The following is a 12,907-nucleotide window of genomic DNA, read 5'->3' as shown; positions in this document are numbered from 1 at the left end:
ATCCGTTATGAATGTGCAGTGAAATTTGATGTTAATGAGCTATGGCAGTAGATGATTGAGTGCCTTTCCTAACAGCATGACATCATCTGCAGTGCCTCTCCTGGGCTCATGACCATATCGGTTGGACTCTAGACAATTGGAAAACCATGGACAGGTCTGATGAGTCCCAATTTTGGTTTGTAAGAGCTGATGGTAGAGTTTGAGTGTGTTGGAGACACCATGAAGCCATGGACCCAAGTTGTCAACAAGTCACAATGCAAGCTGGTGGTGGTCCCATAACAGTGTGGGGTGTGTTTACATTGAATGGATTGGATCTTTTGGCCCAACTGAACTGATCATAGACTGGAAATGCTTATGTGTGGCTCCTTGGAGACCATTTGCAGCCATTTATGGACTTCATATTCCCAAACAATGTTGGAATCTTTATGAATGGCCAATGTACCATGTCACTAGACCACAATTGTTTACCATTGGTTTGAAGACCATTCTGGACAATTCAAGCTAATGATTTGGCCACCAAGATTGCCTGACATGAATCCCACTGAACATTTATGGGACATAATTGAGAGGTCAGTTCATGCACAACATCCTGCACTAGCAACACATTCACAATTATGGACAGCTATAGAGGCAGGAAGACTCAGTACTTCTGCAGAGGAATTCAGATAACTTGTTGAGTCCATGCCATGTCGAGTTACTGCTCTATGCTGGGCAAAAAGAGGTTCAACATGATATTAGGAGTTATCCCATGATTTCTGTCACCTCAGTGGACAATGGAAACCGCTTGCAACATGTGCTTTCAGTCTGGCGATGACTGCTGGTTGGTTATTGAAAGATAACATTGAGAAATGCTCATCTGACTGTCATAAAAAAGGCAAAAGATTCATGAAAATATGGAGATATGTCACAATAACTTTTATTGGACTTGGTATTCTTTATCACAGCAAATTGTGCATGTATTTAATGACATCCATACGATGTTGTGTTGTATCTGAGTGAATAAATGCTATGAAATGAAGGGTAGTAAAAATATTGAAATCCAACTGTGATGTTAAACTTGTCATAGACTTATAAAAAAAGCAAGTGATTCCTTTTATGTTAAGCCTCAAGTAAACATTATTATTGGAGCTCTTTACCATTCTTGATGTGATCCATATCACTACTTTCACTCATCCAACCATGGGAAAGCACCACAGTAGGCCATACGGGGTTAAAGCCTCCAATAGTTTCACAGTCCATCTCACTTTCTTCATCATTCCTAGAAAGAAATGTATTAGTAAGACAAATTAATTTTTCTCATTGTATCATGCAAAAGTTCCAGCAGCTATGAATGTTTCTAATTTGGACATAGTCTTATGTCATAGGCACCTGAACAGCATTGGAAAACATTGGAAAAAGAATATGTAGAATTTAGTTAGTAATTTTTTAAAATGCTATGCGAAGTTGTGAGAATACTGTGAGCTTAGAAGTGCAGTGTTCTGTCTGACACATCATACAATCTCATGGTCTCATTCACAGGATTTGCAAAAAAAGATTCTCGTAAACTTTCATGGCAAACAAAATCACATATCATGTAAACTGACTTTCATGTTACACTGTTTTGATGATAACAACACCTCATGAAGTACTTTCCCTATCCGGTTATTTTTGTGGAAACTACAACCAATTACGTATATCAATTTTTAAAGACAATTTGCCCCATTAGCCATGTTTTGAGCCACTGCAGACTCATCATTAGATTGTGAGCATTTACAAGAACTTTATATTGTGCACTATGAGTGGCTAGTCTCCCAGAAGTTATAATTATGGCACTCTAAAAAGGACCATTATTTACTAGTATGGAAAACATACTATCTATTGCACATGAATTATCAAATAGCATACAAATCGTGTATTTGTACACTGTATGTTAAATCATGTGCAAACCATGTAATTACAGACTGTGTGCTAAATCATTTACATCTATACATGGATTGCAATAATGTAGTGACTGACAGCTACTTGTTTACAGGACAGCTACCAGAACAACAACTGATCAGAGAATGAGCTTGCTTGATCATGCCTTCTGTGCTGTTCACAAATGTAATGTCACTCTGCTATTTCAGGTGTCAGTTGTCATAGTTAATTGCAGATGGCACTTATGGCTAGTAAAGTAACAATCATGATCCGTATTCACTGTTTGCATTATTTCTCAATTAGGTGTCTTTATTTTATGTGGTACAATGTCCTTAACTAGTGGAAACAGTGCACAGGAAAGTGATAAGACTATTCCTGCCCCACTAACCAAACCATTTACTACACGTCAGCACGCAGTTTCTGAATTATGCATAACAGAAAGGCTCAGCTATAATATTGCCCTTCCCCATGCTTGGCTGTCAGTCACTTAAGTTATTTTGATCAAGGTATAAGTGTTGTATTTTTATCCTGGTATATAATGAATAATTTTTTAAGTATCATATTCCTGTAAAAGCACACCATCAGATGATGACCTTCCAGTGGCTCAAAAAGTGGATGATGTGGCAATAACAAGTTTAAAAAAATTATAAACTGACTGGTGTTAGTTTCCACACAGATTACATGATTAACAGCACTCACAAATTTGCCACCTAGAATGTATCAAATAAAAATAGGTTTTCTGTTTTTATTTGCAGTTTGTAAAGTTTCATAGAATTATATAATAACTGCTACAAAATGACATAATGAAAATGGAGACTGCAATGCATAAACAAATACCTAATGATTTTGAAGACGATTATCAGTATTGGGAATATCAAAATTTAAGGCTGTACATACAAACAGATATTACAAGACAAACATTGATAAAACAGAATAAATTCCTGTAACAATAGAAAAAAATTGGTACGTACATATGCAATAAATATCATTAAAGCTCACTTGAGCTAGTGTTTAGAAAAGACTGCAAGAGTTTTAAGAGTAACATTTGCAAGCTCAAAGACTAGGCCGTTGTTTTCATTCTACAACAAAAAACTTTAGTTGTAGTGAACCTCTCCGTTTTTACAAAAACAGTAGTCTTTTAGCTGCATAAAATCTAGAGTGTTAAGAACTGCTCCTTATTCCACATCTAGAGTATTGTTATTTAATACAATGTGATTTGAATTTCTTCATGACTATCTTCCTATAACAAGTGTCTATTTTCATTTATATTCTGGATAGGTCTTACTATCCTATAAGATTAATGCACTGATAACCTTATAACATTAATAACTGAGTTAATTGATAGTAAGCATTGATGATAAGGAATGTTTTCACTTTTTTTCAAATACAATAGTCCATGGCATCATGATAAAATTACTTGAAGATCAAAAGTTAGCATACAGTTTTTACATCAAGAGCTGAAAAGACAAGCCCATACTAAGTGAAGAAAAGAAGGCTGAAAGATGAAACATGCAGTAACCAATGAAAATTTGGATAATACTGATACAGGCATGGATGTTGCTAGTGACACTTCCCTCCTTTTCTGCTAAAGGGTAATAACAATCATAATACTTTTGGACATTTACATAAAAATACAAGAAGCTAGTTGACTAATAAAACTCAGACAAATACAGGTTACTGAAAAATATGAAGATATTTCTACAGATGTACTATGTGTAACAGAACGTCACTTGGAAATTGTAGAAATTGGTCAGATACACATAGATGGATAGAAGTTAGTATCACATTGCTGCAGGCACAGTATGAGGAATGGAGTAGTGGCTACTTAAACATAAAATGCAATAAAGCCCCAGGCCACAGACCCCAATGAGTACCGAATTAAAAATCTCTTTGAGTGCTTTACTTCAGTAACAATCTTGAAAACATAGAAGAAAGTCCTCTAACTTATTTAAAATTTTATTAAGAAATTAGAGGAGATGATAATAAAATTTAATACATAGAACTGGGAAGTGACTTTACGTGCAGATTTCAACATAGATTTCATCTCAGATAATTCTGATCAAGGGAACCTGAAGCTTCTGATGTCCAGCTTCAGTTTGATCCCCCCACAGTAACACTCTCAACAAGAATAGAATGAGTGCAACAAACAAAACAGATGTGAGCCCCATATTAAATGATTTATCTAAGCAAATGGCAGCAATAATACATCCCGATCAATCAGTTTCCATTAAAAAAGGAAAAGGAAAAGTTCATAGAATTGTAAAAGCTGACTCAAGTACAATGTTCAGAGCGAATTTACAGGATGAAAGCTGCAAAGATATTTATGAAGGACACATGGTAAATGAGGAATTTAGTTCTTTCCCATTAGGCTCCAAATAAATAAATTTTGTTGGAAAATGACCTTAAACTTTAAGATGACAGTAGCAGTGAGACAGATGATATTTAATTCAAATCATTGGCTACTAAATTCAATGAGTTCTTCTTAATAGTAGCTGGAAACTTGGGAACAAAAATTAATCCATCAAAGCAGATCCAAGAAACTTACTTATATGAGCAATGCATACTCTGCCACCAGATATCAGTTGTATCAATTCATCTGTTAGAAAGATCACACAAATTAGTAGGTGATGAAAAATACTAAAATAGACTTGATAGTGATACCCTTAAATTATATTTGTGACCAGTCATATGACAAGGTGTAAGGCTATTTCTTGAAATTTTGAAGTATGCAGTCATAACACCAGTATACAAACACGAGATAAGCAAGTGACCTGTAACTACACTTACACTGATCTTTATCTTTCCTATGTTCTCAAACATTTTAGAGAAGTTAGCTTAATGAAGAATACTGAAACATCTTTCTGAGCTCAGTTTTGATTCCATAACAGCGTCTCCAATGAGAAGGATATATACGATCTTGCTAGGGAAACTAACAGGGTTTATTATTAAAGGTTGTCCTCCTTGGAAGTATTGTAACAATAAAAAACAGAAGGTTACATAAACAAATGATATAATGGGAATAAAATTAAATTTACAGTGGGAAAATATTAAATATGTTGTTCTGCAAACTTCAGTGCTTGGCCTGCTCCTGTTCTTGGTTTATATACATGATTTAGTTGGGACAATTGGGGCATCTTCAAAAACTGTAATGTTTTCTGATGACCCAAATATATTAATAAAGGGCCAAAGTACACCTATACTATGTACAGCCAGGAGAATACTGGAACAGGGTAACAACTAATTCACATCCAACAGCTTAGTCTTATTAAGCTTCAAAAGGCAGCAAACAGCTCCATACATAATCACTAAATGAGAGATAATGTGTGTTTGTACCTGGATAGAAGGCAAAAGTTGAGGACCAGACAAATAAGTCAATAAAGTCAAGGTACATAATAAACTGCCAAAAGAGATAAAAAATACAAAGGAAATTTGTAACTTCAAAACATTTCTTAAAGTATATTTCCAAAAAAATGGTTTTTACTCATATTTTGCGTTGTTTCACAAAACTTTATTTTTTTGTATCACCTTGTTTTGTGTTGTAAGCCCATTTTCTAGTACAAAACTGATACCTAAGATGGGAAACAAGGGAAGACAAACAATGTCAACTTCTTAATCTATCTCTTCTCAACTTGAATGATAGCAGAAGTTACCCCCGTTGACCATTTTGACACAGTTACATTGATATTGTACAACCTTATACATTTGGTTGAACAGCGTTTACCACAACTATGAATAAGTGTACACTGGAGTAGAATAGGATCTGAAATGAGTGTTTGTGTAATTACCTATCTATGAAGCCACTAGTTTCTTCTCAATTTGCACATTAAAAATTAATATGGATAAATAATCAGTTTGCTCAATAACAAAGCAGCCAAAGAAGATAAATGACGTACGTAAGCAGCACAATACATGTCGAGGTTGTTAATCGTTCCATGCAATCTAAAAACCAATAGAGGAGGCTTGTGATTCATTTCTCTTGTTTGAATCCATTGCTTTAACCTCACCTTTGTAATTAAGTGATGAATATCATATATATACTATATCATGAATTTCTTGCACATATTCTGTTTCTTCCATTATTCTCATCTTAGGTTCCTCTGCTATAAATAATGCATATATGTATGTGGAGCCTGTGCAGGATATGGTGGTCAATGTGCAGAGACTAATTTTTGTCCAAAGCACTGAGCAAATTCATTCTTTTGTTTGGAAGGGGAGGCCGACACTGTAGACTACCTTTTGGCTGGTCAGTGATGACAGAATCAAGGCACATGCCCTGGAATCTTTCTCAAATGATTTCAAAAAATCTATTCATTAAAAAAACAAATTTTTGCTTTACATGTCAGGTTCATTATGATATGCCCACCATTTTCTTAATGGTCATGGTTATTATGATATTTATGTGGAAGTAAGAAACTGTGTAAAATCCAAAAAAGTTTGCAATGAAAAATAGGGGTCACTATGATTTTGCATTTGGTGGTTATTGCATAATATGTTGCTGTATATGAAATTTAGCTAACACATTGAATTTTTCTTTAGACTTGGGTCGAGGTCTCTATCTGTTTGCAGTTTTGAGAAAACTGATCTGAAGTAGCACACTCTTTTGTGATCACACCACACCACCAATAAAGCCAGAGTGAAATGTCCAGAACATTCCTCATATTTCATAAATGGTTTGAGATATCGAAATGAGATTTTCGCAAGTGACAGCATGCAAAGAGGAGAGTATTTTCCATGTGGCTATTATGCAAAACTTCATTATCTATGTTGTTAACTACAAACTTTTTTCATAAAAGAATATAATATTTACGGGTCATCGATAGCTGGTGAAGTGAGAAATGGTATGGATTTAAGTAAAGGCATTATATATTTATTTGTTACTGAGGATGTGCTTTTGCATAGAGAGTGACCTTACTTTTCCTCACTTAGTAAACTGCTGTTTCAGAATTCTCTCACAATTGCATCTGCACAACATGTAAGTTAGGTGAGACTGCGTAAACATCACTGCATTTTGGCAAAAGAAGCAAATTTTATAATGGCAACAAGAGAAATGTGTAGCTTTTACTCAAAATTTGCCACTCATGACACTTCTCTGAAAGTTAAAAATGGTTAACAAGCCAGGTGAAAATAAATCGCTACATTTTTGGTGAAATTCCTTTAGATACTAACAAAAGCAGGGGTGACAGATATTTTTGGTCACCGAGCATGTGTGGATGTGGAGGGGGCCCACTTAATATTTGCAAAGAATGCGAGTGTAGGCTTCAGTTTAGAATGGGACAGCCCCTCCAGCCCTCAGCATTACCCCCTATAGCGCCTGCCGGCAGCCCCCACCACTACTGTTCTTCCCATGCATACCCTGCTATCTGAACATCTACCGGCCACAGTATTTTGCACGGATTCTACAACAGTGACTTTTTTACAAAGAAATTTGTCTACAGATGAATGAATAAATAAATAGAAGTAAATAAACCATTAATCTTATAAAACTTATATTATCAAACAACGGAAAATTTAGGATGTAACGTAACAGTAGTATGGAAAGGAAAGTTGCTACTTTCCATATGGCAGAGCTACTGGGTTGCAGATAGGCACAACAAAAAGACTGTCATAATATAATCTTTTGGCCATTATACTGTGACAGTATTTTTGTAGTGCCGATCTGCTACTCAGCATCTCTGCTACCATACAGTGGGGTGAATAGAAACAGCGGGCTGAACAGAAACAAAACTTCATATGCACAACTACTTTAAATACTGTAAGGTTGTACTGCAGATTAATTTTAACTATTATTGTTTTTGGGTTGGCATCACTTCAAACTAACAAGGAAATTATGTTTAGTTGGGTTGGCAGTATTGTAGATTAATGTTTGTCCTTGTCGATAGTTTTTAATTTGTTTTCCTACCTACTATGAACTTCTTTGGTAAGTAAACATGTATTCTACATACGGCAGTTAATGGTATTGTAAGTACTAGATATAACATCTACATAAAACAGTAAGGGCTGGTTTTTGTTTCACTTTCAATGAAACCAGGTCTGTGAATTTTCAATTTTTTTAGGTTATGTTTATAAACTTTGTGGGGTGAATAGAAACATATGAAGTCTGGTGTTTCTACTCACCCCACAATAACAAAATCTATTAGTATGACATATTAATACTATTTAATTTTCTAGTTGTGTTAGCTGGCCATTGTGGCCGAGCGGTTCTAGGTGCTTCATTCCAGAATCATGCTGCTGCTACAGTCACAGGTTCGAATCCTGCCTCAGGCATGGATGTATGTGATGTCAGGTTAGTTAGGTTTAAGTAGTTCTAAGTCTAGGGGACTGATGACCTCAGACGTTAAGTCCCATAGTACTTAGAGCCATTTGAACCATTTGGATCTAGTTATGTTACATGCACAACTAACATATCTTCCTTGTTTCACAGTTGCTGTTCAAATATGCAACAGAAATACGAACCCATCATAGGAGGTGGTTACAAAAAATACAGACCTAATCATACAAACAATGCCCTCTCTGACAGCAAATAGGGGTTTAGCTTGTGGAAAGCAGCTGAAAAACACAGGATTCATTTTAGCATACTATGCAGACACCTAAAAACAGGCACCAACCATTAAACCTCAGGGCGGACAAAGTGCCTTGTCTTTTGAAGAAGAGAAGCTGCTTGTAGAGAGATTGAAAATAAGCAGCAAGTGGGGCTATCCCATTGACTTTACAACCTTAAGACTTCTAGTAAAGGATTCTTTGGACAGAAGGGGGAAGGAAGTGAAAAGGTTTACAAATAATCTCCCTGGTCATGATTTTGTGGAATCATTTATGAGGCGACACTTTAGCAGTGTGAATGTGCCAAAACATACAACACTCCAGAAACTATCAACAGTTACTTTGATGAACTGTCAAAGGAATTGGAGACTGTGCTGCCTTCTAATATAATAAATTATCATGAGACAAACCTGACAGATGATCCAGGAAAATGAAAGATAGTCACACAGAGGGGAAGTAAATAACCCGAAAGGGTCATGAACTCCTCAAAGGCATCAATCTCTGTAACGTTTGCAGCTGCTGCAGGTGGCATTATACTACCCCCTTATATTGTGTATAAGGCTTTGCATTTACATTGAAGCTGGACGAAAGGTGGGCCAAAATATGCAAGATACAACCGGACGAAATCTGCCTTGTTCGATTCATTCTGCTTCGATGATTGGATCTTTACAGTTGCTGTTCCATACCTGAAAAAGCTGGAAGGTAAGAAATTTCTCATTGGAGACAATATTCTTCACATCTGTCCATAGAATCAGTTAAGCTGTGTCAGGACAATGACATAAGATTTATATTCCTACCAGCAAATTCAACACACCTGACACAACCACTGGATGTGGCATTTTTTTGGGCTCTTAAAACTACTTGGCGACAAATATTGGAAGAATGGAAGAAAGGCCCAGGAAGAAATGAGGTGACAGTTCCTAAGGATAAATTTCCTCTGTTTTTGAAAAAGTTGTGTGACTCCTTGAAGGAAAAGAAATGTTATTGCAGGTTTTAGGAAATGTGGGATTGTGCATCTAGACCACAATAAAGTGTTGTCAATTCTCCCAGGTACTGGTACCGGTACACCAGTAAATAAAAACCAGGATAAGAACAATCTTGAAGAATCCACTAATGCTGTTGACAACAGTTTTAAAGAACTCTTCCAGAGTCTTAGACAAGACCAGATTCCTAAACAAATGAGAAAAATGACAAAAGTTAATGTCCAACCTGGCAGAAGTGTTAGCATTGATGACTTTGAGGACATGGATGGGGAGGATGTAACCGCCAATTCTTCACTTTACTGTGATCCAAGCCCTTGTACATCTAAACAAGTCAAGACAATGAAAAAAAAAAATCAAGAAAAACAGAAAATGTTTTGATTCATCATCAGAGGATGAAGATGTATACTCAGTGCAGGACAGTGATGAAGACTTGATTTTGTCCTCTTAGAATCCTTCAGATCTAGATGAAAATACTGGTATCTCCATAAGCCAAGGTGACTATATGGTGGTCAAAGTATATGGTAAAACATCATCTTTTTGATGTTATGTTTGCAAAGTTAATTACCTTATTGACAATGGTTTTGTTGGAACATTTTTAAAAAGAGTTCCTCAAACCAAAAAGTTCACAATGACTGAAGAAGAATCTTTTATCTCAAGAAATGATGTCATCCTAAAATTGACATCACCGGTTCTCAGTTCAAGTGCTCATTTCAAAGACATGCTATGTTTTGAGTATAATCTGTCTGATTTAACAATTTATTAATAATACAGTACCATGCTCATGGTAAACAGCTGTGTTCTGTTTGTTCACCTTAAGTTTGAATAGATTAGCCATGAGAAATGAACATATTTGTATATTTTACTTACATTTAATATTAATAAACCACTATCTTTTGAAATAAATATTTATCTCTTTATTTTATAATAGAAAAAATATATTTCATAGCTTTTAGAAACCTCTCTTTGCTTTAAAAAAATGATAGTTTTATAACACTGTTTCTATTCACCCCTATCTGCAGGGTGATTAGAAACACCATGTTTAATTTTTTTAAATTTATTGAAAGAAAATAATTTGATAATAATATCATGATAAGAGCAATACAGACCTGAGTTTTGGGTAGTATTTTTTTGTTTGAACATGACAAACAACAAGTAAATTTTTCAACCAAAGTTCAAATTTGTTGCTATTCACCCCATTTTATGGTATATGGTGAGTAGCAGCATCCCTTTTCATAATATTGTTACAAAACTCATATTATTCTACTTCCAATAAAAATGTATAACACACACGTACTAGACATAGACTAGACTAGACTAGACAGATCAATGGGCATACACAGGATTATGAGAGGCCATCTATACTGCTAATATACTGCCTCAGTATGTAAATAAGTGAACCAAAAAGCTCCATTTTGCCTGCTATGCTCTTAGAAACCCCTCCCTTTGTGTTGACATTGAGACATGATTGCTTGTGTATTTTGCATACTTGCACTCAAAACTGTTCTACAGCATTCTACAGAAGCATGCAATAATTTTGCGAAAGGTTCATAGAAGAATATCTTCCAGACACCTAGGGATTTTTACACATACCAATGGTACTTCTTGTTAATAAAAATAGAGAATTTAAGATGGACTCTCCAATTCACTATCACAGTAGCAGAAGTAAGAATAATCTTCATATAGCCTGAGAAGCTGATAGAAGGTGGCCTTAAGTGAAGATCAGTTCAGGTTTGGGAGAAATGTAGGTGATTTTTCTTAGACCGTAGGATAAGGAAAGTCAAACCTACGTTTATGGGGCCTGTCTAAAAAGTACCCTACCTCTTGCCAGAAAAAATATTTCTAATACCTGACGGGGTTGGGACTCTAATCCTCTTCAAAGTAGGTCCCTTGTGCTTGCACAAACTTAGGCCACCGATCCTTCCACTGCTAGAAACACCTCTGAAAGTCTTCTTTTGGAATAGTGTTCAGTTTCATCATCGTGATCTCCACAAGGAGCCATGTCTGGAGAGTAGGGAGGTTGGCCAACAGTTGTAATTCCATGTTTGAACAAGAAATTTTGGATCAAGTGGCACGAATGTGTGGGGGAATTGTTGTGATGCAATTGCTAGTTTTTTGCCATCCACATGGCTGGTCCTTTGTGAGGAACTGTGTCACACAGCCGCCAGAGAACATCTTGATAGTACTCCTTTGTCCAGGCCGCAGCACAAATTATAATTCACTTCTTCAGCTTCTACAACATTATCCTTTGTCACTGTTTGTCTTTCCAGTGTGTATTTCTGATGCACAATTCCATGGACATCAAAGAAGACAGTCACCATCACCTTGATTTTGTTTCACACCTGCCCCACTTTCTTCAGCCTTGGAGACTGTCTTTTTGTTTCCGGGTCATAACCATACACTCATGCCTCATCTCCATTTATCACAGTGTTCAGAAACCCAGGATCAGTGTTGGTGATGTCCAGAAGGTCCTGTGAGATGTCAAAACGGAGGTATTTTTGTTCCAGCAACAACAACTTGGGCACAAATTTTGCAGCCACTCAGTGCATGTTCAAATCATCATGCAAAATTGCATGTGCAGAATCTTTACTCACTCCAACTTCTTGGAAAATCTCCTGCATGGTCAAACAACAATCTGCCATCACCAAATTTTGCACCCTCTCAACAACAGCTCCACTCCGAGCAGTATGGGGCCTGCCAGAACGTTAGTCAATCTCCACTGATGTGTGGCCATTTTTGACTTGGTTTAACCACTCCTTAATTTGCGTTACACCCATCACATCTTCTCCAAACACCTGCCAAATTTGCGAATTGTTTTGCTTTGAGAATTACCAAGCATTTGACAAAATTTGATGCAGTATCTTTGCATAACACATTCAGTCATCTTGAGAGAATCAATAACACAACAAACACATTGTGTAGCACCTCACTCAGTGATCAACAGGCAGTGACTGATGCATTGGAAGGTGTTATGCACATAAAGGTCTCTTCCTTTATTGTGTACAGTGGCGCCATGCTATCGTCTCTATTTTGTGTGGGAAAATCAAAGGCCAGATACTTTTAAACAGACCTCACATAGCATTTGTAGATTTAGAGAAATCATTTGACAATGTTGACTGGAATACAGCCTTTGAAACTCTAGAGGAAGCAGGGATAAATTGCAGGGAGTGAAAGGTTATTTAGAACTTGTACAGAAATCTGATGCTGTTACAAAAAGACACGAAAGGAAAGCAGAGGTTGAGAAAGGAGTGAGACAAAGTTGTAGCCCATCCCCAATGTTATACAAAACCTATATTCAGCGCTGTGTGAAGGACACCAAGGAGAAATTTGGGAAGGTATTAAAATTTCTGGAAGAAGAAATAAAAATGTCGAGGTTTCTTTATAACAATATACTTCTCTCAGAGACAGCAGAGGCCTTTCAAGAACTGTTGAACAGAATGTCAATTTATTTTGAAAAGATGTTATAAGATGAACAATAACAAAAGCAAAACAAG

At 36.2% G+C, this 12,907-nt stretch overlaps 1 protein-coding gene across 1 annotated transcript in view; it reads right to left on the bottom strand.

Moving 5' to 3' along the window:
* LOC124607131 (phospholipase A1-like) overlaps positions 1–12,907 on the bottom strand; it is a 123,121-nt gene that overhangs the window by 72,859 nt on the left and 37,355 nt on the right. Inside the window, exon 3 of the mRNA XM_047139337.1 lies at positions 1,137–1,258. Coding sequence (XP_046995293.1) covers positions 1,137–1,258 — 122 coding nt within the window. The remainder of the gene's footprint in view (positions 1–1,136; positions 1,259–12,907) is intronic.

This window comes from Schistocerca americana, chromosome 3 (assembly GCF_021461395.2).
Source record: "Schistocerca americana isolate TAMUIC-IGC-003095 chromosome 3, iqSchAmer2.1, whole genome shotgun sequence".
Taxonomy (NCBI): domain Eukaryota; kingdom Metazoa; phylum Arthropoda; class Insecta; order Orthoptera; family Acrididae; genus Schistocerca; species Schistocerca americana.
The sequence above is the reverse complement of the archived record's forward strand: the minus strand, read 5'-3'. Positions and strand labels throughout refer to the sequence as shown.